Consider the following 27561-nt stretch of genomic DNA (forward strand, 5'->3'; position numbering starts at 1 on the left):
AGAGCTGCCAGTACTCCATTTACTAATGTCAAAAGATTTAAAACCCACATTGAAATAAATCCGATTATCACCCATTGCAAAGTCTGAAAGAAGGAATGGAAATGAAGATTTCAGCGAGAGAGTGCCGGAAAGATAGACCCTCCCCCCAGGAAATAGGAGGGAGAATTACCTCGGGACAGGTGCCATGGAGCATTTTAAAATAAATTTAGCTTTTTTTAAAAATATAATTGTTGTTTTACTTTGAAGTTAAAGAACAAAAATAATAGAGAAATATCTGATAAACATAAGTTGAGTCTAGACTGACTATCTGAGAACCTCTACTAAGCGAGTTGCTAGGACAAGTCCTGTAACGACCTGTTTAGTCGTTCTGAGCAGCAGATTTTATTTCTGGAAAAACAGGCTGAGGCGACGGACCCAACGACGGACCATCATGGGCACGACAGACCGTCGCAGGGTCTTGTTTCAAAACACTTAGAAAAACTGAAAATTGGGTACTGAAAATCGACTCTCTGAACTTCATAACGAAAAGGAAGGACGGACCGTCACAGGTGTGACGGACCGTCACAGACCCTTGGTGGAAATGTGGGTCTCTATACTTTGCGACGACCTGCAGGATGGACTGTCGCAGGCACAACGGCCCGTCACAGGTTGCGCAATCCCAGTCCGGGTCGGATTTCTTTATACGTTTTAACGGACGTTTTTGACTATTTCTGCTTTAATTATAAGGTTAGTGGGTTAATGTTAATAAGTCTAATTACTTGGGGGTTAAAAGTGGTAACCTTAAGTTAATTAGTGGTTTATTATTGCTATCTTTTACACTTGATTATATGTTAATTAGGGTAAAAGAAAGAGGGTTTGAATAAGAAAAATAGAAAGAACAAAGAGAAAACAGAAAAAGAAAGAGAACGAGTAGAGAGAGAGAGAAACGAAGAGGATAGCAAGGATTTTGAGAAGATAGCTTGTTGATCGCAATTCTTTGGTAGAGGTAGGTTATGGTTTTCATGCTTTCATAGTAAACTCTTAATAGAGAATGATATGTATTGATAGTATTGTAAACTCTGCTATGTGCTTAATTGTATGCATGCATGAACGTGATTATATAATTGTGATTATATTAAGCATGATGAAGTTATTGAATCCCAAATCTTGATAAAAACCTAATCTCTTTTTAATGATGAAGCCTTGGTAAGGGAGAAGGCTTGATGAACTAAAGTAATGAGATTGATGATGCCTTCGTAAGGGAGAAGGCTTGATGAGTTGATAGAATGAGATTAGGGGATCGGGTGTCACGAACCGACACGTAGATTTAGGGGATCGGGTGTCACGAACCGACACATAGATTTAGGGGATCGGGTGTCACGAACCGACACGTACATTTAGGGGATCGGGTGTCACGAATCGACATGTAGATTTAGGGGATCGGGTGTCACGAACCGACACGTAGATTTAGGGGATCGGGTGTCACAAACCGACACATAGATTTAGGGGATCAGGTGTCACAAACCGACACGTAGATTTAGGGGATCGGGTGTCACGAAATGACACGTAGATTTAGGGGATCGGGTGTCATGAACCGACACGTAGATTTAGGGGATCGGAGTGTATTGTACCGATACAAGAGGATTAATTAATATGAGGGAGCGAAGTGTTACGTACCGACACAAGAGAAATAAAGATAATAAATCTTGAAAGATGTTAGTATGCTCAATCTAAAGAACATAATTCCCAAATGAGTATGGTATTGAGGCTTGAGTCCTCATGTGTGAACTTGATGGTAATTGTTAATTATGTAGTACTTGTTGTTGCTACATGTTGAGTATCATAGTTGAGTTTATGATATTACTTGGTATATACTGTTTTCTATTTTGAGTGGTCGATGATATCTACTTAGTACCCGTGTTTTGTACTGACCCCTACTTTTATGTTTTCTTCTTGTTTATTTGTGGAGTGCAGCAAACGTGCCGTCGTCTTCGACTCAACAGTAATTCTAGCCAGTCTTCGTCACACCGGATCTTTAGGGTGAGCTAACGCTTCTAGCTTGGACTGGATCTTCTCCTTCATGTCTTGACGCCTTGAACTTCTGGCATGGACTAGCCTTATTTGTTTTAGCTTTTTATAATACTCCTAGTTTAGTACTTTGTTCATAGATGTTCTTGTGGTGATGACTTCCAGATTTTGGGGATAATAATAGTTATTGATTTTATTAATGAGTTTAAGTCTTCCGCATTACTTTATGTTGATATTACATTGAAATGTTAAGGTTTAGATTGGCTGGTTCGCTCACATAGGAGGGTAAGTGTGGGTGCCAGTCGCGACCCGAATTTGGGTCGTGACAAACTTGGTATCAGAGCATTAGGTTCGTTGGTCTCATCACACAAGAACGAGTCTAGTAGAGTCTTAAGGAACGGTAGGGGGACGCCTTTAATTTTCATTGAGAGGCTATAAGACTTTAGGAAAATTCCATTCTTTCTTTCTTTCTTTCGTGCTACTACTTGAATCCAATTGTTATCCAGGTGATAGAAATTGGTATCTGACCATCTTCACTCTCTTTCGTATATGGTTAGAACTAGAGCAACGACTACGCCAACACCAACACCAGCACCGGCGGGACAGGTGCGTCTGAGCCAGCCACTGGGGCTGTAGCTCGAGGAAGAGCAGCGGCAAGAGGCCGTGGTAGAGGTCGTGGGAGGACGTCCTCTAGGAGAAGAGGACGAGCACCTAGCCCATCTGATACTAAAGCAGTGACTCCTCCACCGACTGAGGAAGTAATAAGAGAAGGGGAGGATGGGGAAACTGAACAAGTGCAGAATGAGGGATTGCCACCCCAACCTACCCCAGAGATAATCAATCAGGTTCTCGCCTATCTCAGTGGGTTGTCTGATCAAGGTCAGGCACCTCCAGTGTTTTCTGCGCCAACACCTCCGGTTTCAGAAGTACAACATGCAGCCACTATGGCTCCTCGTATGGATGCCTCATTGGACATACGCACATTTCCACGTCTGACTACTGGGCCTATAATGACAAATGATCAGCGTGAACTTTTCAGTAAGTTCTTGAAATTGAAACCTCCGGTCTTCAAGGGTGCTGAATCGGAGGATGCTTATGATTTTCTGGTTGACTGTCGCGAGCTACTACACAAGATGGGTATAGTAGAACGGTTTGGTGTGGAGTTTGTGACTTATCAGTTTCAAGGGAACGCCAAAATGTGGTGGCGGTCACATATTGAGTGTCAACCAACAGAGGCACCACCTATGACTTGGGCCTCATTCTCTAGCTTGTTTATGGAGAAGTATATCCCCCGAACTTTGAGGGATAGGAAAAGGGATGAGTTCTTGAGCCTAGAGCAAGGTAGGATGTCGGTCAATGCATATGAGGCTAAGTTTCGTGCATTATCCCGGTATGCCACCCAACTATGTTTTAGTCCACAAGAGCGGATTCACCGTTTTGTGAAAGGGTTGAGGTCAGAGTTGCGGATTTCAGCCTTACAGGTAGCGGCTACGGCAAAATCCTTCCAAGAAGTGGTAGACTTCGTGATAGAGGTGGAAGGATTGAAGCCAGATGACTTCACCACGACATCGACATCAAAAAGGTTTCAAAAGGGAGGTGAGTTTAATGGTTCTTACTCTAGAGGACAAGGTTCCGGAGGTTACTCAGTTCGACCCATTCAGTCTTCACTACAGACTGTAGTTGGGGGTCCACCTCAGACCGGTCAACACTTCTCTGAGAGACCTATGCTTGACTCCAGAGAGTGTTATGGGTGTGGGGAGACTGGGCATATTAGGAGAAATTGTCCAAATTAGAGTTATAGACCCCCAATGGCTAGAGGTAGAGGTGGTCATGGTAGAGGCCGTCATTCTGAAGGACGTGGTGGTCGAGGTAATGGTGGTCACCAAAATGGCCGAGGTGATGGGAAAACTGGAGCCACTACATCATAACATGGTAGGGGCAACGGACAGACGAACAATAGGGCCAATTGTTACGCTTTCCCTGGGCGGTCTGAAGCGGAGGCATCTGATGCTGTCATCACAGGTAATCTTCTGGTTTGTGATTGCATGGCTTCTGTATTGTTTGATCCTGGATCCAGATTTTCTTATGTATTTTCCTCATTTGCTAATGGTCTAAATTTACATTGTGAATTACTTGATATGCCTATTCGTGTTTCTACTCCGGTGGGTGAGTCTGTGGTAGTTGAAAAGGTGTATAGGTCTTGTTTGGTGAACTTTGTGGGGAGCAACACTTATGTAGATTTGGTTATCTTAGAAATGGATGATTTTGATGTAATTCTGGGTATGACTTGGCTTTCTCCGCAATTTGCGATTTTGGATTGTAATGCTAAAACGGTGACGTTAGCCAAGCCTGGGACAGATCCGTTAGTTCGGGAGGGTGACTACACTTCCAATCCGGTGCGTATCATCTCCCTTCTTCGTGCTAAGAAAATGGTTAGTAAAGGGTGTTTAGCTTTCTTGGCACATCTCAAGGATGACACTACCCAAGTACCTTCGATTAAGTTGGTTTCGGTGGTCCGTGAGTTTCTGGATGTGTTCCCTACAGATCTTCCTGGTATGCCACCAGATAGGGATATTGATTTTTGTATTGACCTTGAACCGGGTACTCGCCCCATTTCGATACCCCCTTATAGAATGGCTCCCGTGGAGTTAAGAGAGTTAAAAGCCCAACTTCAAGAGTTGTTAAACAAAGGCTTTATTAGACCAAGTGCATCTCCTTGGGGTGCTCCGGTTTTGTTTGTAAAGAAGAAGGATGGGAGTTTTCGAATGTGTATAGACTACAGACAACTAAACAAGGTAACCATAAAGAACAAGTATCCTCTTCCCCGCATTGATGACTTGATCGATCAGTTACAAGGTGCTTGTGTCTTCTCTAAGATTGACTTGAGATCCGGTTATCATCAATTGAAAATACGGGCAACGGATGTGCCAAAGACTGCTTTTTGAACGAGGTATGGGCATTACGAATTTGTAGTGATGTCTTTTGGTCTTACGAATGCCCCTGCTGCATTCATGAGCTTGATGAACGGGATTTTTAAGCCATATTTGGACCTCTTCGTGATTGTATTTATTGATGATATATTGGTATACTCAAAGAGCAAGAAGGAACATGAAGAGCATTTGATAATGGTATTGGAAATGTTGAGGGACAAAAAGCTTTATGCCAAGTTCTCTAAGTGTGAGTTTTGGCTAGATGTAGTGTCCTTCTTGGGGCACGTGGTTTCTAAGGATGGAGTGATGGTGGATCCTTCTAAGATTGAGACAGTGAAGAATTGGGTAAGACCTACTAATGTGTCAGAAATAAGGAGCTTTGTTGGGTTAGCTAGCTACTACCGTCGATTTGTCAAGGGATTCTCTTCTATTGCTTCCCAATTGACGAACTTGACTAAGTAGAATGTTCCATTTGTATGGTTGGACGAATGTGAGGAAAGCTTTCCGAAGCTCAAGACTTTGTTGACTACCGCACCTATACTTACCTTGCCAGTAGAGGGTAAGAACTTCATTGTTTATTGTGATGCATCCTATTCTGGTTTGGGTGCAGTACTAATGCAAGAGAAGAGTGTGATTGCTTATGCTTCAAGGTAATTAAAGGTGCATGAACGTAACTATCCAACTCATGATTTGGAATTGGCTGCGGTAATGTTTGCATTAAAGCAATGGAGACACTATTTATATGGGGTTAAGTGTGAGTTCTACACGGATCATCGTAGCCTTCAGTATGTCTTTACTCAGAAGGATTTGAACTTGAGGCAACGGAGATGGGTGGAGGTACTAAAGGACTACGATATCACTATATTGTATCATCCGGGAAAAGCGAATGTTGTAGCGGATGCTTTAAGTAGAAAGGCGGGAAGCATGGGAAGTCTAGCTCACTTGCAAGCTTCTAGACGCCCATTGGCTAGAGTGGTTCAGACTCTAGCTAATGACTTGATGAGATTAGAAGTAAATGAGAAGGGAGGACTGTTGGCTTTTGTGGAGGCAAGATCTTCCTTTCTTGACAAGATTAAGGGAAGACAGTCTGATGATGAGAAACTGCGCAGAATTCAAGATAAGGTATTGCGAGGAGAGGCTAAGGAAGCACAAATCGATGAGGAAGGTGTTTTGAGGATCAAGGGAAGGGTATGTGTACCCCGCGTCGATGATTTGATCAACACTATTCTGACAGAGGATCATAGTTCAAGGTATTCTATACATCCGGGTGCAACCAAGATGTATCGTGACCTAAAGCAACACTTTTGGTGGAGTAGAATGAAGCGTGATATTGTTGACTTTATTGCCAAGTGTCCAAACTGTCAACAAGTAAAGTATGAACACCAAAGGCCTGGAGGAACACTTCAAAGAATGCCCATTCCGGAATAGAAGTGGGAAAGAATTGCAATGGACTTTGTGGTTGGTCTTCCAAGGACAATGGGTAAGTATGACTCTATTTGGGTGATTGTTGATAGGTTAACTAAGTCTGCTCATTTTATTCCAGTTAAGGTGACTTACAATGCCGAGAAGTTAGCCAAGATCTATATCTCAGAAATCGTTCGATTGCATGGGGTTCCACTATCCATCATATCAGATAGAGGTACGCAGTTTACTTCTAAGTTTTGGAAAACATTGCATGCGGAATTGGGTACTAGGTTGGACCTTAGTACTGCGTTCCATCCTCAGACCGATGGTCAGTCTGAGCGAACGATTCAAGTGTTGGAGGATATGCTTCGTGCGTGCGTGATAGAATTTGGTGGCCATTGGGATAGCTTCTTACCCTTAGCGGAATTTTCATACAATAATAGCTATCACTCAAGCATTGATATGGCTCCATTTGAAGCATTGTATGGTAGGAGATGTAGGTCCCCCATTGGTTGGTTTGATGCGTTCGAGGTTAGACCTTGGGGTACTGATCTTCTAAGAGATTCGATGGAGAAGGTGAAATCTATTCAAGAAAAGCTTCTAGCGGCTCAAAGTAGACAGAAGGAGTACAAATCGGAAGGTTAGAGACTTGGAGTTTATGGAGGGTGAACAAGTCTTGCTGAAGGTTTCGCCCATGAAAGGGGTGATGCGGTTTGGTAAAAGGGGTAAGCTAAGTCTAAGGTACATTGGTCCCTTTGAAGTACTTAAGCGAGTAGGGGAGGTGGCTTATGAGTTAGCCTTGCCTCCAGGGCTGTCCGGAGTGCATCCGGTATTCCATGTGTCGATGTTGAAAAGATACCATGGGGATGGAAATTACATTATCCGTTGGGATTCAGTTTTTCTTGATGAGACTTGTCTTATGAGGAGGAACCTGTTGCCATTCTAGATAGAGAAATTCGCAAGTTGAGATCAAGGGAGATTGCATCCATCAAAGTTCAATGGAAGAATCGACCCATTGAAGAAGCCACTTGGGAGAAGGAGGAGGATATGCGAGAAAAATACCCACATCTGTTTACAGATTCAGGTACTCCTTTTCGCCCTTGTTTTCCTTCTTGTGATCGTTCAGGGATGAACGATGGGTAAATTGGTATCTATTGTAACGACCTATTTAGTCGTTTTGAGCAGCAGATTTTATTTCTGGAAATATAGGCTGAGGCGACGGACCCAACGACGGACCATCATGGACACGACGGACCGTCGCAGGGTCTCGTTTCAAAACACTTAGAAAAACTGAAAATTGGGTACTGAAAATCGACTCTCTGAACTTCGTAACGAAATGGCAGGACGGACCGTCACAGGTGTGACGGACCGTCACAGACCCTTGGTGGAAATTTGGGTCTCTGAACTTTGCGACGACCTGCAGGACGGACCGTCGCAGGCACGACGGCCCGTCACAGGTTGCGCAATCCCAGTCCGGGTTGGATTTCTTTATACGTTTTAAGAGACGTTTTTGACTATTTCTGCTTTAATTATAAGGTTAGTGGGTTAATGTTAATAAGTGTAATTACTTGGGGGTTAAAAGAGGTAACCTTAAGTTAATTAGTGGGTTATTATTGTCATCTTTTACACTTGATTATATGTTAATTAGGGTAAAAGAAAGAGGGTTTGAATAAGAAAAATAGAAAGAACAAAGAGAAAACAGAAAAAGAAAGAGAACGAGTAGAGAGAGAGAGAAACGAAGAGGATAGCAAGGATTTTGAGAAGATAGCTTGTTGATCGCAATTCTTTGGTGGAGGTAGGTTATGGTTTTCATGCTTTCATAGTAAACTCTTAATAGAGAATGATATGTATTGATAGTATTGTAAACCCTGCTATGTGCTTAATTGTATGCATGCATGAACGTGATTATATAATTGTGATTATATTAAGCATGATGAAGTTATTGAATCCCAAATCTTGATAATAACCTAATCTCTTTTTAATGATGAAGCCTTGGTAAGGGAGAAGGCTTGATGAACTAAAGTAATGAGATTGATAGGTAAGGGAGAAGGCTTGATGAGTTGATAGAATTAGATTAGGGGATCGGGTGTCACGAACCGACACGTAGATTTAGGGGATCGGGTGTCACGAATCGACACGTAGATTTAGGAGATCGGGTGTCACGAACCGACACGTAGATTTAGGGGATCGGGTGTCACGAACCGACACGTAGATTTAGGGGATCGGGTGTCACGAACAGACACATAGATTTAGGGGATCGGTTGTCACGAACCGACACGTAGATTTAGGGGATCGGGGGTCACGAACTGACACGTAGATTTAGGGGATCGGAGTGTCACGTACCGATACAAGAGGATTAATGAATATGAGGGAGCGGAGTGTCACGTACCGACACAAGAGAAATAAAGATAATGAATCTTGAAAGATGTTAATATGCTCAATCTAAAGAACATAATTCCCAAATGAGTATGGTATTGAGGCTTGAGTCCTCATGTGTGAACTTGATGGTAATTGTTAATGATGTAGTACTTGTTGTTGCTACATGTTGAGTATCATAGTTGAGTTTATGATATTACTTGGTATATACTGTTTTTCTATTTTGAGTGGCCGGTGATATCTACTCTGTACCCGTGTTTTGTACTGACCCCTACTTTTATGTTCTCTTCTTGTTTATTTGTGGAGTGCAGCAAACGTGCCGTCGTCTTCGACTCAACAGTAATTCTAGCCATTCTTCGTCACATCGGATCTTCAGGGTGAGCTAACGCTTCTAGCTTGGACTGGATCTTCTCCTTCATGTCTTGATGCCTTGGACTTCCGGCATGGACTAGCCTTATTTGTTTTAGCTTTTTAGAATACTCCTAGTTTAGTACTTTGATCATAGATGTTCTTGTGGTGATGACTTCCAGATTTTGGGGATAATAATAGTTATTGATTTTATTAATGAGTTTAAGTCTTCCGCATTACTTTATGTTGATATTACATTGAAATGTTAAGGTTTAGATTGGCTGGTTCGCTCACATAGGAGGGTAAGTGTGGGTGCCAGTCGCGACCCGAATTTGGGTCGTGACAAGTCCCTAGCTAATTCTACCAATTAACATAACAATTACTTCATAAAAGTAATAATAATAATAATAAGCAACTCCCTAGCTAATTATACCAATCAACATAACAATTACTTCATCAAAGTAATAATAATAATAATAATTATTAGTAATATTGATCTATCTTTTACCTTTATAAAAAAAAAATATTGCTAATACCTAAACAAACAATTAGGTATGCATGCACTCTTCATAAATCATAATTTGCGAACATATGCTTTGTTTAGAATAGATATCTTTTGGTTAGATAGCACGGAGAAAACATGATTCTCTAGTTTGATAATCTCAGCTCTACTAGTTAGTGAATTTCCACTAGCTATTACCTGCGGCTTTTTTCTAACCCTGTGCTTCTAGAAATGGATGTTCCTTTACAGTGTTGTCTCTTTCCTATTAGTTCCATTAGTCTCATTAATTCTTTATTTCTTTTAGCCTTGTCCTTTGAGTGTTATCTTTTCTGGTAGTGTCTCTTGAGAGTCATATATAAAGGACAAAATTAGATCTACCCTAAATTTAAGGGACTATTTTGGGCATTTTCACCATACTCTACTATAAAAAGTTTTGGACAACACTTTTACTACTTGTAGAGTCAACTCGATTATATCCTTCAACAAGATAGTGTATGGTACCCTAACCTCCAACTGCCAAGATGAAACATGTACTGTTGTTTTTCTTTCTATTTCATTTCGACTTTGCAATTTCAAACAAGCAGGAAATACAATCAGGGTGACAGAAAATGCTCAAAAACTGGAGAACAAAAGAGTGTCAGTTTACAATGAAATAGCTGCGCAGAATGAAGCACTGGATTGGGTTCAAACAAGGTAACCTTGCAAATCAATATTTAAAATTTCATTTCAGATTTATTGGATTATTATGCTTCTTGTTACATAAAGTGAAGTGTTCTTTGCAGAGACTTGCGAATGGGGGTTCCTAAACACCACTCTATTAATATTATTAATTTATTCTATTTGCATAAATTTAAAAACCATTTAACTATTAGAATTATATGTATGTGATTCGCTATATCACACTAACTTTTCAACAACTGGTTTTATATTTTCTTTCACAACTCCTAATATTTGTCTAAAGAATAAGTCAAATTAGCATCTTAAACTCCATGGTCAGTGAAGTAGTGTCACATTTCATGTATGATGTAACAGAGAAAGTATTCATTTTGAAAGTTAACTCTTCCCTGCTAACATAATCATTTACCAATCCAGTTGTGCTCTGGGAGTTGTTGGTCCAAGTTCTTTGAACTTCTTTCACTTAATTATGCGAGCCTTGCATGTTTGGGAAACTAATTGAGACACTTTGACAAGTGCATTTGAATCTTCTTATAGCTGAAATAACAAAACAAAGAGAAATAATAGTGTGCTGGTCACTGTAGGTTTTGCAGACCTCTATCCTCCATTGTACACTCCTCCGACGTGCATCCACTCTGAAGTCATTGTTGAGAAATTGTTTCTAATTGGTTCTCCCTCTTCTGGGTCTGCGGAAGACCTTCTTTCTAGAGATTGATTGAAATGTTACTAGATGTGTCATGTTGTTACTTGATCTGTTTGATCAATGCGGTTTAATTTTGGCAATTTATTTTTTGAGTGTAATGTTCAAAACTTTGCTGCTTTTGTTGGAATGTGATCAGATGCATTTTTCTGTTGCTTGATGTGTTGAAATATTATGTTCCATCCTAGTTTATAGAGCTTTGGGTTGGACTTCTATTTATGATCCTAAGGATGTCAATTTGGGTTAACTAATTTCTGATATTCTACAATTCACAACACAAATTCCCTGTTCTTCACAGGCTTTCCGAAAGTTTGAAATGGAAATAGCAAAACGAATTAGAACTATCACTGGTTCAAAAGAAAATGTCAGGTATCTGGATAATATTTCTTGGATTATTAACCCTCTCTTCTATAGATATTTCTTTAAAAAATCATTATCTATCTTCCATATTAAAGTCACGCTTTTAGTTGCTTTGACGTGCATTTCAAACCATTTTTGGGAATAAACTTCAAAGAGGTGGAAGCTCTATATTGCTCTTTGATACGTATGTACTACTTTTCCCTATGCAGAGTGAAAGCAGATGAGTTAATTAAGCTAATTAGTGGTTCAATATGTACACAATCTATCAGCATTGCAATGTTCGCGCAAACGGTAAAATCCTGAAGTAGTTCGTTAACTGGGGTTTCGTCTTTCGGTGTCTCTTGTGATGTTGTTTTTACTTCTTTTTCATTTTTCTTTCCTCTTTTCGGGAGGGGCCGGGGGATGATGGTGGGGATTTGTGGTTTGCATGTGCTTATGCTTGTAGAAAATTGTGGGTTCTTGATGTAGCAGTTGAGTTGTGTATATTGAATATATTCTACAATTAGAGCTTTGTGCAAAACATATAAAGTAGTAAATGTGATTCTGGTTTTCACTTGATAGGTGGTGTCCCTGTGTGTGAAATCTACAGGAAGCTTTAACAATGCAGTCTATGGTTACGGTCGTGTGATTGTCCATGTTACATCAAAGATAATTATGTTATTGTTCTTAGTCTTCTTGCTATTATAGGCCCATGATAGTTCTTGTCTTATAAGTAGGAGGTTGACGTCATTAACTGCAAAGAAAGCAATAAAAGTTTTTTTATTCCTTCGCTGGAAAGGACTAAATTCCAACATGCTTCCTCGAAAACCAGTCTTGCCTCAATTTTAGATTGAATATTATATTTTGACTTCATATTGTGGGTGCTTCTTTTTCATAATAACTTTCTACATTAAACAATGTTCTCCTGAACCAAAACAAATTGGGGCTGCAATTGTCAAGCAAACCGCCCTTCTAGTAAGGTGATTCGGTAATTGCTGTCACATTCTCCACTTTGCACTTAAAGCTCTGTTTCTTTTTTATTCCACATTTTTTTAAGGGGTTGTAATTTTCACCCATTTGAAGGCTGCTTCAAAACCTATTGGGGTTTAGTTGGTTGGGGTACAAGTTATGCCAAGACTTATTATTCCAGGATTGTAATCCCACCCTCAATGTGGAATAAAAATAATGCCAGTTATCTTGCAATTTTATCCCAACCAACATAGTATAAACTCATCCTAAAATTAATCCCGGAATTAGTTATCCCCCTATCCCTCGTACCTAACGAGCCCTAAGGAATTTGATGATTTCTTTTACCAAAAAGCATATCCAAACTCAAACCGGAAGCAAAATTTCCTAAAACCACCAAAAACAAAAATTCTTTTCTATCGAAACACAATATTGAGAACCTAAGCTCAAATGGTGAATTGCATAAATTAGAAGTCAGAAATTTCTAGCTGAAAGATATTTGGATGTTGTACTCTGTCTCGGTACTAGCTCCGTACTGAATCTTTATCAACATTATTTAAAAAAGCCAAAGAAAATTGAGAGATATGTCTGTGAGAAGGTCTCTAGGATGTTAAATAACATAAAAATGTTTAGGACAAAGAACTTAGTGTTTGAAACAAGATCACAAATGTGGATTAGAAAGTACTAACTAATGTATAGATAATCATCCTTATGTATTCATTTTCTTTTCATCACAAGTCCCTCTTTCCATGGAAATTCTCATAGCTGAGTTGAACAAAGTTTACATTTATACAGTACCTAAGTATATTATTTACTCAGAGGTAATCAATCTTGGTGTTTACCTTGGTATTACCTAATTGACATCAACATATCCCATTATTTTGTCCTTTTTGGGATTTTTCTTACTTGATGTCTTGGAGCATGATTCGCTTTCAGTAAGTGCAGAAAATAGAACTTGTCTCAGACATTAGTTCATTTTCTTCATCCCATGGTTCACATCATATTTGCTACCTCGACGTAAATAACTTGATTTGTTTTTTCACTTCAGGCAGCCTTCCAGACTAAAGAAGTTTATTACAAAGCTATTGGCTATGCAGAGGAAGATGGGAAGACAGAAAGTACTAGTAGCTATGTGGATCGTTAAGTGGATGCATGAAATTATATGGTGCTCTTATTCAGGTTAGTTGCTTAGACATTTGTTTCTTTATTCTCAAGAAATCCTCAATGCTTATGTTGCTGACACTCTCGTGTCTCTTACTCCTCCTGGGAAAATAATGATTATTCATGTGAGCATATTTGACCAATGAAACAAAATGTGCTATTTTAGTCCAGACTCCAGTCACTTATTAGAACTAACAAATGTTATCTTCTACTAATAGACATAATTTTTTTACCATCACTAATGAACATATTTGGGTTCTTTAGTTTCTCTAACAACCTAGCCATTCTTCCTACTTCAGTCAGTAGCGACATCAGCAGTTTTGACACATCGATGCTTTCAACTTGATAATAAAGGGAATACCAAATATGCATATAATCATTATAATTCGTGCCCATCATCTTTTAGAGTGTGTTAGGTATGAAAGAAAATGTTTTAGTAGTAAATGTTTTCTTGGAAAATAAGTGAATTTCTAACTTATTTTCTCATGTTTTCTTGGTTCAGAGCTTTTTCCTGAGGTTTGCTGGAAATGACCAAATCCCAAATTATTTTCCTTTAGTTGAATATGAAATCTTGTTAAATTTACTTGGTGATGGGATTAAAACTGCTCAGTTTGTTTAATTGGAGGTCAGATGTGCTCAGGATAATAGTACAAGGACAAAAACTCTCACAAGATTTCAGGGACCAAACTAGCTTTTTTTCCCTTAATCATTTCTTATATTAACTTATTTAGTAGTAAACTGCATTTCATGGTAGACTGAAGTTGACGGCTGCCAAAACTTGGATGGCCTCAGAGAAGGTTGGGCAAGGATAGCCAGATTCTTAAATGTGTTCCCTGCAAATTTATACTCCGCAGCTGCAGTGCAGGCTTTTCTTGAAGTAAGTGAAAAAGCACATTATTAGCTCCTCTTAAGTTGATGAAGTGTGGGTAGGACTTAAAAGAAAATGTCTTGGTTACCATATGGTAGGTTTTGCTCTACACAAAGGATATAAGACACAATTCAGAAAGGTGCTGGATATCATTTCTAGAGATTTTCTAACTGCATTGAAAGATCGAGGTGATGCAAAGTTGATCAAAGTGACTGTGTGTCTCGAAGTTATATAGAGTCAAATCAGTTCCTGAATGAACCTGAGGGCTGGCGCCTCAGGAGTTCCTTGGAATCACACAATTTCGCTCTAGATTCAGATCATGATCAGCAGTATCATTACCAATAGAATAGATTCTATTAGACTATTACTAGGCGTACAAAGTAGGAATCCATTCTTAAGCTGCTTTGTTATATGTAATTGCACTTGTATATCGTTAATTATGATAAAAGGAAATATGTAACTGCTCTTGTATCAGGTTTTGGTTGGATTTGAACCAGATTACATATGGATTCTTGTTACATGGAAAAGGCCAGTGTTATTGTCATTTTCAATGGACCTTGCCAGAAAAATAGATCCATTCATGGAGCCACCCGCATATCTTGTTTTTAAGTTGGAGCCACAGTACATATTTTTCTCTGAAAGATGACAAAGAGTGCAGGGTCTGGTCATTTGACATGCTATTGTCATGTTCCAATTGCATAAGACAACTAAGAATGCAGGGTCTGGTCATTTGACATGTTATTGTCATGTTCCAATTGCGTAGTTGTGTTTTATTGGTTTTCTGTTTGTACAAACAAATTGTGCAATTTTACTGACGGCAATTGGATATAATATCATTCATGTGAGAAGTTCGTTGCTCTTGATATTACAGCTAGGGAGCATGAGTTTGTTGAAGAAGTTAGCTAAAAGGGAAAAAATTAACATGGAGGATATTACTCTAGTTAAAGAGAGATGATATGACATCCAATACCTTTTGCAAAAACTTTGTTCCTGCATTTCTAAGCCCACTTCCTACTTTATTGTTGTTTCTTAACATTCTTAAACTATATCCTTTTTCTTAAGCTTTACATCTAAATTATTGAGAGTACGTTTCATATTTAAACTATCACTACCTATGTCACGACTGGAATCTAGACCCCAGACGAGACCGGCATCGTTGGCCTCTCAGAGGTTGCAAACAAGCCTACTGACGTCATCCTTACTTTACATAGGTTAAATTTTAGCAGAAAAATTGAAACTTTTGATTCTTTAAACATACTTGCTAAACATTCTTAACACTTCATAATCGTTCATCATCAACCTTCTAACATTAAAGAGATAAGCAACTGAAAGAAATAATTCATTAAGTATTAATTGTATGATGGCCAAAATAACACCAATACAAAGTCTGAACCAAAACAGAAAAGAAACGCTAGTAGAACATGCTCCACAAGCTCAACTCTAAAACTACGCTAGAATATAAAACATTAGCATCCTCGAAAGCACGAGGACCTACCAAACTCCGGATGAATGTTGACGTTCGGGTAGCTGCAACAACGAACCTGTAGCTCTACCGCCCACCTGTGCCTGCACCTAAAAGTAGATGTTTGTATGTAATTAGTACACACTTGTACTAAGTATGGGCATATGCAAGCACACACCAACGACATGCATGAGAAAGAATAGCTCTTTCCTAACAACATAACTTTTGGAAGTCAAGTTAGTAGACTTTCCAAATTGAGATTGGGAAAGTTATGTCATGAGAGTAACATACATCATTATAATTATCGTATTGCATACAACAAATTTCAATTGCACATATCATGGCATATAACATATAACACATAACTTATTTCATATTATTCATTCATATTCCATGAGACCTCGTTATCATGGACTTGACATTAAGACTTTCCAAAATAAGGGCTCAACATATGGGACCTCAACTAGGGAACCTTCTTCAACAAACCAGAGTCTGCTTCATTCATTCATACGTATTTCATTCCAGTTCATTCATAGGCCAGTGTGAACACCAACTATACGTAGGATGTAGTTTAAGACTTTCATCGGGTTTGCTGTGCAATGATAAGGAATAACCTAATGTCATTACCTGAATCTAACTCACCTCTTGATTATCCTATCCTAACACCTTCGATATCATTCATCTCTTTATATGATTCATTTGAGGCTGACCTCATTTATTCATTGGGAAATTTAACTCTAACCGACATAGGTCATGTTAGCATCATGAAATTCAGTGTCTCCCCCACACCGAAAAGAGGTGGAATCACCGGCCAAAGTGACTCAATAACATGCTAGCGTATATGGTAATTTAACCCCGCTAAATCCCTATATTGGCAGTATAGGTTCAAAGACTATGAGATGTATGGAGACGCATACTCGGCAAGCCGGACAGTCTCATTTCATGAGAGTTACGTGAACCTTCACCCTTCCCGAAAGAAGGCATCATCACTCATAGCTAGCCTAACGGTGTTAAGTATAAAGTTCCAATACATTCAACTCATACATCATGGAAGCAGGCTTCTAATATGAGGACAACATAGCTCATTCGATGACTTCTCATTTCATCATTAGTTTTAAGCATTTTAAACTCAATATTTTCATTAGAGTGTTCGTAGAGACTGGTCTCTTCATTATCTTACAGTCTCATTGGTGGGTACGTATTGGTAACATTTACTTAGGCTCATTTGAGATTGCTCTCATTATATACATTAGCCTCACATTATGATTGTTACCACATTCTTCATTATTAGCACCTTTGTTTTTCATAGTTACTCACCTCTTATTATGTGAATGTTCATTTCTTCATTTCATATCTCATCATATGCCAATTCACTTGGCCATTTAGTGTATATTACACTCATACTTAACCCTCCTAAGGTTCATCATTTCGTTACGTACATCTTAGGTTTTGTTAATTTTTGAACGTATGTTAGACTTATGTGTCTATACATACAAGCCATGGGGCTTCTTTCATAGTTTATTATGTGATTCTTACTTTCCTAAGATTATGTATTACAACACTTATGTATCTTGTATATATGTCAAGATCTTGATTTTTGATCTAAGTAGATGACATTATTCTTGAATATTTTACTCATGTATGACTTATGTATCAATATGGAAGTTTGGGCACGGAAACCCCAATCTTGAATCACTTGGATATCATTCATATTTTTCATTGATTTTATTTCTAATATTCATAACATTAGAACTCTAAATTAATCTCAACATTTACATAAAATGATCAATTTTCTATTTTAATTATAATTCTAAATTAAATCTCAACATATACATGAAAGGATATATTTTCTATTTTATTTAGAATTCTAAATTAAATCTCAACATTTACATGAAAGGATTAAATTTCTATTTTAATTAGAATTCTAAATGAAATCTCAACATTTACATGAAGGGGTTAATTTTCTATTTTAATTAAAATTCTAAATTAAATTTCAACATTTACATGAAGGAATTAATTTTCTATTTTAATTAGAATTCTAAAATAAATGTCAACATTTACATGAAGGGATTAATTTTCTATTTTAATTTTACTCTTAGTTAACCAAAGGGTTGGGGGTTCGAACCTCCACAATTCCTTTTTAATATTTTTTAATCTCTTACTGCCCATACTTGCCTAAAGCAAGAGGTTGTGGGTTCAAACCCCCACAACCTCTTGATTTTTCATTTAATTTTCGCAGGGGAAGGGAGGTTGTGGGTTCGAACCCCCACAGCGCCCTTATAATTTTTTTTAATTTCAATCGCTGCTTCAATCCTTGAAGTCGTGTGTTCGATTCCCACGCCTCGCAATTTTCTTCCTTCTTATTTTCCCTTTTCTCTCGCGCGTACGTGGAGGTTGTGGGTTCGAATCCCACGCCTCCCATTTATCTGCTGAATTAATTTCCTCATCCTCTTTCCCCCAGGTCACTAGTTTGACCCTCCCCCAGACCCATTTTTTTCCTTTCGATCGAAAAGCAGTGGCCAGGGGTTCGATTCCCCCAACCTCTTTTCTTTTCCCCTTTTTCTTTTCTTCCTCTCAATAACCAGCAGCTAAGGGGTTCGAATCCCCTTAGCCCCTCTCTTTTTTCAGCCTTCTCAATATGTGAGGTCTTGGGTTCAATCCCCATTGACCTCACTTATTTATTTAGTTCTTTAAGAAAAAAACTCAGAATTTAGCCTTATGGGAGGGTGTGAAATCTGGATTTTTTTTAATACTTCACTCATTTTTTAGTCACCTCTTTCATGAGTTTACTTAGCTAAAAGAGTGGTATTCAACCCAACATTTTCCCTTAGAATGAACACCATATTATACACAAATTACACACATAAAATACACCAAAAACATATGAACATTCGACCCCAAAACAGTGGCTAAAGCCACTGCCCACAATGCACACACAACACCAAATTTTCTTGTTACACTTTGAATATCGTTTTCGTAATTTCCCTCAAATAAAACATGTTCACTATTAATATAAATACATCATTCATGCCTTAATCTAGAAGCACAACATACCCATCCTATGATTTCGTTTGGGAGCTAATGACTAGGACATACAAAGGGGAACAACCTTAGTTTTCAAGACTTGAGAATCATTTGAAGGAAAATACTCTTGGAGAAAAAATTCCAGGAGAGAAACTCCTACCTTAATCTATGTTCTAACGTTGATGTTGTTGCCCTAAACCTCCTCCAGAATCACGTCCAGCCCTCTAAATGGAAACACCACTTCGACGGACAAACCTTCATAGGCCTAACGTGTGATTAACATTGTTTTTCTTTAAAATTCGTGTGAGTTCTTCACGTTTGAAGAAACTTGGTTAAACTTTCTGTTCTTCACGTTATTCTTGGCAGAGAGAGCAAGAGAGGTTTCTTTTTTTTTCTTTTGAACGTGGAGAGGTGATTAACGTGATTAGGAGAGTGTTAGCATAGGTTTAGGAGTCTTAATTCAAGACTTAGTCAAATAGAATTTAAATTGAATTAATATAAATCTGATTTATTTTAATTAATACGTGAAATGACCATTATGCCCTTAAAATTTCAGATTTTTAATTAATAATTGAATCACCATAAGTATATATTTATTTAATTTTTAGGATTGTTTACATTATCCCCTATTTAGGAACATTCGTCCCATAATGACACTACCATTACACATCGTAATGCCAATCAGACCATAACTTAATCGCTATGCACAGTCAGCCAATAGCAACAAAATACAAAGAGATAAGGAACTATAGCCTTACGAGTAGGAAGTCTAACCTTAAGAGTTGAAAAGATGAGGATAGTGGGCTCTCATGTCGACCTCCGCCTCCCACGTGGCACCCTCAACAAGATGATTTCTCCATAATACCTTTATTGTGGCAATCTCCTTGTTCCTCATCTGCTTGACCTGACTGTCTAAAATCTCAACAGGTACCTCCTCATAAGACAAGTCTTCACCAACCCCTAAACCTTCAACAGGTAGGATTGATGCTTGATAACCTAGGCACTTCTTCAACATAGAGACATGAAAGACTGGATGAACAGAAGCTAGCTCCGCAATTAATGCTAACTTATAGGCCACCTCACCCACACACTGTAGGATCTCATATGGTCCCACATACCTCGGACTCAACTTCTCCTTTTTACCAAATCTCATCACCCCTTTCATAGGCGATATCTTCAATTAAACCTGGTCACCAACATTAAATTCTAAGGGCCATTTTCTGTTGTCTGCATATGATTTCTGTCGACTGTAACTAGTAGCCAATATGTCCCTAATAACTCTAACTTTCTCCAAGGCCTCATGAATGATCTCTGGACCAAAATAGATGACTCTCCAACCTTGAACCACCCAACTGGAGATCTACACCTCCTATCATACAATGCCTCAAACGGTGCCATCCCAATGCTGGAGTGATAGATATTATTATACGAGAATTCTATCAAAGGTAGATGGTCATCCCACTTACCTCTGAAGTTAATCACACAGGCTCTCAATATGTCCTCCAATGTCTGAATGGTGCGCTCTGTCTGCTCATCTGTTTGAGGATAAAGGCAGTGCTAAGTTTTACCTGCGTGCCCAAGCTTTTCTTGAAAGATCTACAGAAATGTGAAGTAAACTAAGCTCCTCTATCTGAAATGATAAACAAAGGAATCCCATGCCATCTCACAATCTCATAAATGTAGAGTCTCACATAAACCTCGTCTCTGTAAGTAGACTTCACAGGGATAAAGTGGTCAGACTTAGTCAATCTGTCCACAGTAACCCATATAGAGTCATGCTGCCTCCTCGTCCTCGAAAGACCAACCACGAAGTCCATATTAATGGACTCCCACTTCAAAGTCGGAACCTCGATAATTTTAGTCAGACCATCAGGCTTAAGATGCTGTGCCTTAACTTATTGAAAATTAGTACACTTAGCCACATATTCTGCAATATCCTTCTTCATGCAATCCCACCAATAAATCTACTTAAGATCATGATACATTTTGGTGGAACCTGGATGTATGGAACATCTGAAACCATGGGCCTCTGCCACAATCCTTGTCCGTAAATCATCCAAATCTGGTACACACAACATGTCCTGATATCTATGTATGCCCTCATCTCCCAAAGCGAAAGACTCATTCATTTTTAACAACACTGAGTCCTTCAACTCCATCAACACAGGATCAAGATGCTGACCCTTCTTGAATTCAACTATAAGGGATGATTCAGAACTTGGGTGAACACAAACACCCCCACTAATAGAGTCAACCAACCGCACACTCAATCTGGCCAGTCTGTGTACCTCTTTTAGCTGGATGGTAGTGCACATTCATGTCATAATCCTTCAACAAATCTAACCATCCACGCTGATGTAGATTCAACTCCCTCTGTGTGAACACATACTGGAGACTCTTATGATCCATGAACACATCCACATGCACTCCATACAGATAATGCTTCCACAGCTTCAATGTAAACACCATAGCTACCAACTCCAAGTCATTAGTGGAATAATTCTTTTCATGAACCTTGAGTTGTATGGAAGCATAGTCTATCACCTTACCAGCCTGAATAAGAACACAACCCAAACCAACCCTATATGCATCACAATAAACCATGTAATTCTCACCACACTTACGTAGAGTAAGCACCGGGGCTGAAGTCAGTCTGTCCTTGAGATCTTGGAAACTCTTCCCACTAGTCTCCGTCCCTTCAAACATGGTCTTCTTCTTCGTTGAAGCTGTAAGTTGGGAAGCAATGGAATAAAAACCCTCCACAAACCTGCGGTAGTAATCAGCCAATCCCAGAAAGCAACGGATATCGGTGGGAGTAAGAGGCTTTGGCCTGTTCTTAACAACTTTAATCTTTTTAGGGTCCACCTCTACACCTTTATTAGACACAACATGACCTAGGAAGGTCACTGATCTCAGCGAGAATTCACACTTGCTGAATTTGGCATACAACTGATGTTGTCTAAGTACCTAGAAGGTTAGTCTCAAATGTTGGTCATGCTCTTCCTTGGTATTAGAGTATATGAGAATGTCATCAATGAATACTATGATGAAAGAGTCAAGGTATTCACTAAAACTCTGTTCATGAGGTCCATAAATGCAGCAGGTGCATTCATGAGACGAAATGACATGACTAGAAACTCATAGTGACCATAGCGGGTACGAAAGGCTGTCTTTGGGATATCTCTCTCCCTAACCCTAAGCTAATGATACCTTGAACGAAGATCAATCTTAGAGAAGAAACTAGACCCTTGGAGCTGATCAAACAAATCATCTATTCTGGAAAGTGGATACTTATTTTCTATAGTGACTTTGTTGAGCTGTCAATAATTGATACATATTCTAAGGGTCCAATCGTTCTTCTTTACAGACAACACTGGAGCACCCCACGGGGATATGCTCGGCTGCATGAAACCCTTATCAGTGAGATCTTTTAACTGCATAACTCTTTGAGTTCTGCTAGAGACATTCTATAAGGAGTAATTGAGATTGGTTTAGTATCGGGTTCTAAGTCAATACCAAAGTCAATCTCTCGAAGAGAAGGGACTCCAGACAAATCTTTAGGAAATACATCTAGGAAATCATTCACTACGGGCACTGAGTCTATGGAAGGAATGTCATGATTTAAATCATTAACACTCACAAGATTACATAATAACCCCTTGGACATCATTTTATTAGCCTATGATTTGAAATCAAGGGATTACGACAACTCGAGTTGTAACCCTCCTAGACTAACTCTTCTTCATCAGGGAAGCAAATCTCACCACTCTACTACGACAGTCCAAGAAAGCATAACTATTGTGAAGCCAGTCCATGCCAAGAATAATATCAAAATCATGCATGGGTAACTCAATCAAGTTTGCACACAAAGTCTTACCACTTACAACTATTGGGCAATCCTTGTATACCCTATCAGTTCTTATATTTTCTCCTAAAGGCGTAATAACCACGATAGGATCATGTAGAAATTTAGGTAGTATTTCAAAAGTAAGGGCAAGAAGAGGAGTCACAAAGGAAAGCGTAGACCCTGGATCAAGTAAACCATAAACAGAAGTTGAAAATACTTGCAGCAAAGCTGTGACCACATCAGCGGACTTCTCCTGCTCCTTTCTGCCCTTCACGGCAAATATTCTATTCCTCTTGGGAGGCTCGGCTGCTGGTGCACTCTGTTGTTTAGGCCTATGCTGAGCATTACCTCCAGCCTGACTTCTTTTCTGTGGACAATCTCTGACCATGTGTTCACTCTTACCATAATCGAAGCAGGCATTAGTGCCTTGTCTGCACTCTCCACTCTGAGCTCGGCCACACTTAGCATAATTTTTCTTAGGACGCTGCATCCCAACTCCATTGACCCTTTTGGGTTCAAGTCTGCCTCCTCTAGGTGTTGTACTCCTCTGAGGGTTAGAATTCCAAGAACTCTGTTGCCCATTCTTGAATCTGGGTTGCTCACGGATTCCAAGATTGTTTCTATGGCCTCCATGGGTGAGACCTGCCTGATCTTGAAGCCTAGGCCTCCTGATAAAATTAACATCTCTCCTCTTTCGGTTATCCTGTACCTGTTGGACATGCATTATTAACCTGGAAAGGTCCATATTATCATGGAGCATCGTAGACCGACACTTTTCCTCCAAGTATCCATTGATTCCTATGAGGAACCTGCTCATCCCATCCTTGCTGTTAGAAACCAAGGAAGTAACATACCGGATGATATCAACAAAGTTCAGTATTCTCCCCATTCTTACTATTAAATACTAAAGAAAGTAACATACTTTGATAGCTTCACAAAGTTCAGGGAATACTCCGTGACCGTCATAGAGTCTTGTTTAAGGTTGATGAACTCCTCAACCTTGGCCTCCCTCATCTCTCTGGGGAAAAATCTCTCCAGAAATGTTGTCTTGAACAGCTCCCAGGTGACTGGCACTCCACCTAAGACACGAATATCTTGCCATATCTTACACCAACTTTGTGCAACATCTTTGAGCTGGTAGAAAGCCAGCTCAGCCTTCTCAATATCAGTGGCCCCCATAGACACCAGGATCTTATGCACCTCATCTATAAACTCTTGAGGATCCTCTAAAGTCTTAGCCCCTGTGAATTTAGGAGGATTCATCCTCGTGAAATCTCGCAGTCTGTCGGCCATGTTGCAAACTGATGGGTTCTCCCTCTGAACATCTTGCCGGTTGACTTAGGAAGTAATAGCCTGATCCTGCATCGTGATGGCCTGTGCCATCTGGGCTAGATATGCCCTCATCTCAGCATCATTCAACCCAGCTGGGTTAACTGGCATGGTCACTCCTTCAGTTAGAGCCTGGGGTGGATTCTGATTACCCCTAACTGCTGCTCCTCCCCACCTTCGACCCTTAGCTCTCCAAGTGTTCATTCTCAGAAAACAACAAGGATTGATGTTAGACACGTTCATAACACAAAGAATTCAGACATTAGAAAAAGCACAATAAGATTAGAAGAAGGGAAATTTTTCATACGCATCATGCATTTTCTAATCCAGGGTAGTGGTGCACTTCACTATCATGACTTAGAAACTACTCAATGTGGTTGATGTAAACTTATTATTCACAGAATTTAATCTAGTGCTCTAATAAAAACTTTGCCACGACTGGATTATAAACCCAATACAAGACCGGCATCGTTAACCTCTTAGAGGCTGAAAATAAGTCTACTTATGTCATCCTTACTTTACATAGGTTAATTTTTAGCGGAAAATTTGAAACTTTTGATTCTTTAAAAATACTTGCTAAACATTCTTAACATTTCATAATCGTTCATCATCAACCATCTAACATTAAAGAGATAAGCAACTGAAAGAAATAATTCATTAAGTATTATTTGTATAATAGCCAAAATTGCACCAATACAAAGTTTGAACTAAAACAGGGAAAGAAACGCTAGTGGAACATGCTCCACTAGCTCAACTCTAAAACTACGCTAGAATATAAAACAGTAGCATCCTCGAAAGCATGAGGACCTACCAAACTCCGGATGAATGCTGACGTCCGGGTAACTGCAACAACATACCTGTAGCTCTACTGCCCACCTGTGTCTTCACCTAAAAATAGATGTTTGTATGGAATTAATACACACTTGTACTAAGTATGGGCATATGAAAGCACACACCAAGGACATTCATGAAAAAGAATATCTCTTTCCTAACGACATGATTTTTGGAAGCCAAGTCAGTAGATTTGCCAAATTGAGATTGGGAAAGTTATGTCATGAGTATAGCATATATCATTATAATTATCATATTGCATACAACACATAACATCTTCATATAGCACGTATCATGGCATATAACATATAACACATAGCTTCTTTCATATTATTCATTCATATGCCATGAGACCTTGTTATCATGGACTTGACATTAAGACTTTCCAAAATGAGGGCTCAACATATGGGACCTCAACTAGGGAGCCTTCTTTAGCAAACACAGAGTCTGCTTCATCCATTCATACGTATTCATTCCAGTTCATTCATAGGTCAGTGTGAACACCATCTATACCTAGGATGTAGTTTAAGACTTTCATCGGGTTTGCTATGCAATGATTAGGAATAGCCTAATGTCATTACCTGAATCTAGCTCACCTCTTGATTATCCTATCCTAACACTTTCGGTATCATTCATCTCTTTATACGATTTATTTGAGGCGGGCCTCATTCATTTATTGAGAACTTTAACATTAACTGTCATAAATCATGTGAGCATCATGTAATCCAGTGTCTCCCCCTCACCAAAAAGAGATGGAATCACCAGCCAAAGTGACTCAGTAACATGCTAGCATATATGGGAATTTGACCCTTCTAAATCCCTATATTGGCAGTATAGGTTCAAAGACTAGGAGATGTATGGAGACGCATACCCGGCAAGCCGGACAGTCTCATCTCATGAGAGTTACGATAACTTTTGCCCTTCCCGAAAGAAGGCATCACCGCTCATAGCTAGACTATCGGTGCTCAGTATAAAGTTCCATTACATTCAACTCATACATCATGGAAGTTGTCTTCTAGTATGAGGAAACATAGGTCATTAGATGATTTCTCATCTCATCATTATTATTAAGTATTTTAAACTCAATATTATCATAAGAGTGATCATAGAGAATGGTCTCTTCATTATCTTACACTCTCATTGGTGAGTACGTATTTGTAATATTTACTTAGGCTCATTTGATATTGCCCTCATCATATACATTAGCCTCACATCATGATTTTCGCCACATTCTTCATTATTATCACCTTTGTTTTTCATAATTACTCACCTCTTATTATGTGAATGTTCATTTCTTCATTTCATAGTTCATCTCATCATATGCCAATGCACTTGTCCATTTCGTGTATCTTACACTCATACTCAACCCTCCTAAGGTTCATCATTTTGTTACGTACATCTTAGGTTCACTTAATTTTTGAACGTATGTTAGACTTATGTGTCTATAGATGCAAGCCATGGGGCTTCTATTATAGTTCGCTAAGTGATTCTTACTTTCCTAAGATTATGTGTTACAAGACTTATGCATCTTGTAAATATGCCAAGATCTTGATTTTTGATCTAAGTAGATGACATTATTCTTGAATATTTTACTCACGTATGACTTATGTGTCAATACAAAAGTTTGGGCACGGGAACCCAAATCTTGAATCACTTGGATATCATTTATATTTTTCATTGATTTTATTTCTAATATTCATAACATTAGAAATCTAAATCAAATCTCAACATTTACATAAAATGATCAATTTTCTATTTTAATTAAAATTCTACATTAAATCTCAACATTTACATGAAAGGTTAAATTTTCTATTTTAATTAGAATTCTAAATTAAATCTCAACATTTTAATGAAAGGATTAATTTTCTATTTTAATTAGAATTCTAAATTAAATCTCAACATTTACATGAGGGGATGAATTTTATATTTTAATTAAAATTCTAAATTAAATCTCATGATTTACATGAAGGAATTAATTTTCTATTTTAATTAAAATTGTAAATTAAATCTCAACATTGCATGAAGGGATTAATTTTCCATTTTAAGTTTACTCTTAGTTAACCAAAGGGTTGGGGGTTCGAACCTCCACAATCCCTTTTTAATTTTTTTTTAGTCTCTTATTGCCTAATCTAGCCTAAATCAAGAGGTTGTGGGTTCAAACCGTCATAACCTCTTCATTTTTCCTTTAATTTTCGTTGGGGAAGGGAGGTTGTGGGTTCGAACCCTCACATCCCCCTTATAATTTTTTTTATTTCAATCACTGCTTCAGTCCTTGAGGTCGTGGGTTGGATTCCCACGCCTCTCAATTTTCTTCCTTCTTATTTTCCCTTTTCTCTCGCGCGTACCTAGAATTCATGGGTTCGAATCCCACACCTTCCATTTATTTGCTGAATTAATTTCCTCCTCCTCTTTTCCCCTAGTCGCGAGTTCGACTCCCCCCCCCCCCCAGATCCTTTTTTTTTCTTTCGCTCGAAAAGCAGTGGCCATGGGTTCGATTCCCCCCAGCCTCTTTTCTTTTCCCCTTTTTCTTTTCTCCCTCGCAATAACCAGCAGCTAAGGGGTTCGATTCCCCTTAGCCCCTCTTTTTTTTCAGCCTTCTCAACATATGAGATCTTGGGTTCAATTCCCATTGACCTCACTTTTTTATTTCATTTTTTTTAAAACTCAAAATTTAGCCTTATGGGAGGGTATGAAGTCTGGATTTCTTTTTTTTAGTCTTCACTGCTTTTTATTCACCTCTTTCATTAGTTTACTTAGCTAAAAGAGTGGTATTCAACCCAACATTTTTCCTT

At 38.8% G+C, this 27561-nt stretch overlaps 2 protein-coding genes across 2 annotated transcripts; both read right to left on the minus strand.

Annotated features, from left to right (window-relative positions):
• Positions 1-19537: 19537 nt before the first annotated feature.
• On the minus strand, positions 19538-19927 carry LOC138347996 (uncharacterized). Its single transcript, XM_069296602.1, has one exon. It carries the CDS (start codon positions 19925-19927, stop codon positions 19538-19540), a length of 390 nt encoding a protein of 129 aa, XP_069152703.1.
• Positions 19928-20378: 451 nt separating this feature from the next.
• On the minus strand, positions 20379-23902 carry LOC138347997 (uncharacterized). Its single transcript, XM_069296603.1, has 5 exons — positions 23532-23902; positions 22499-23436; positions 21051-21656; positions 20759-20959; positions 20379-20656 (listed from the first exon to the last, which is right to left on the minus strand). Exons 1-5 carry the CDS (start codon positions 23900-23902, stop codon positions 20379-20381), a joined length of 2394 nt encoding a protein of 797 aa, XP_069152704.1.
• Between the last annotated feature and the right edge of the window lie 3659 nt (positions 23903-27561).

The sequence above is a fragment of the Solanum lycopersicum genome, chromosome 4, assembly GCF_036512215.1.
Source record: "Solanum lycopersicum chromosome 4, SLM_r2.1".
Lineage (NCBI taxonomy): Eukaryota > Viridiplantae > Streptophyta > Magnoliopsida > Solanales > Solanaceae > Solanum > Solanum lycopersicum.

Excerpts from the sequence above, each read along its gene's own strand:
- LOC138347996 (XM_069296602.1), bottom strand. The coding sequence starts at position 19,927 with ATGAAAGGGGTGATGAGATTTGGTAAAAAGGAGAAGTTGAGTCCGAGG.
- LOC138347997 (XM_069296603.1), bottom strand. The coding sequence starts at position 23,902 with ATGGCCGACAGACTGCGAGATTTCACGAGGATGAATCCTCCTAAATTC. Across the intron at positions 23,437-23,531 it reads AACTTTGTGAAGCTATCAAA|CAAGGATGGGATGAGCAGGT; the intron begins GTATGTTACTTT and ends GGTTTCTAACAG. Across the intron at positions 21,657-22,498 it reads TGCTTCCCTGATGAAGAAGA|GTCATGTTGTGTCTAATAAA; the intron begins GTTAGTCTAGGA and ends TGACCTTCCTAG.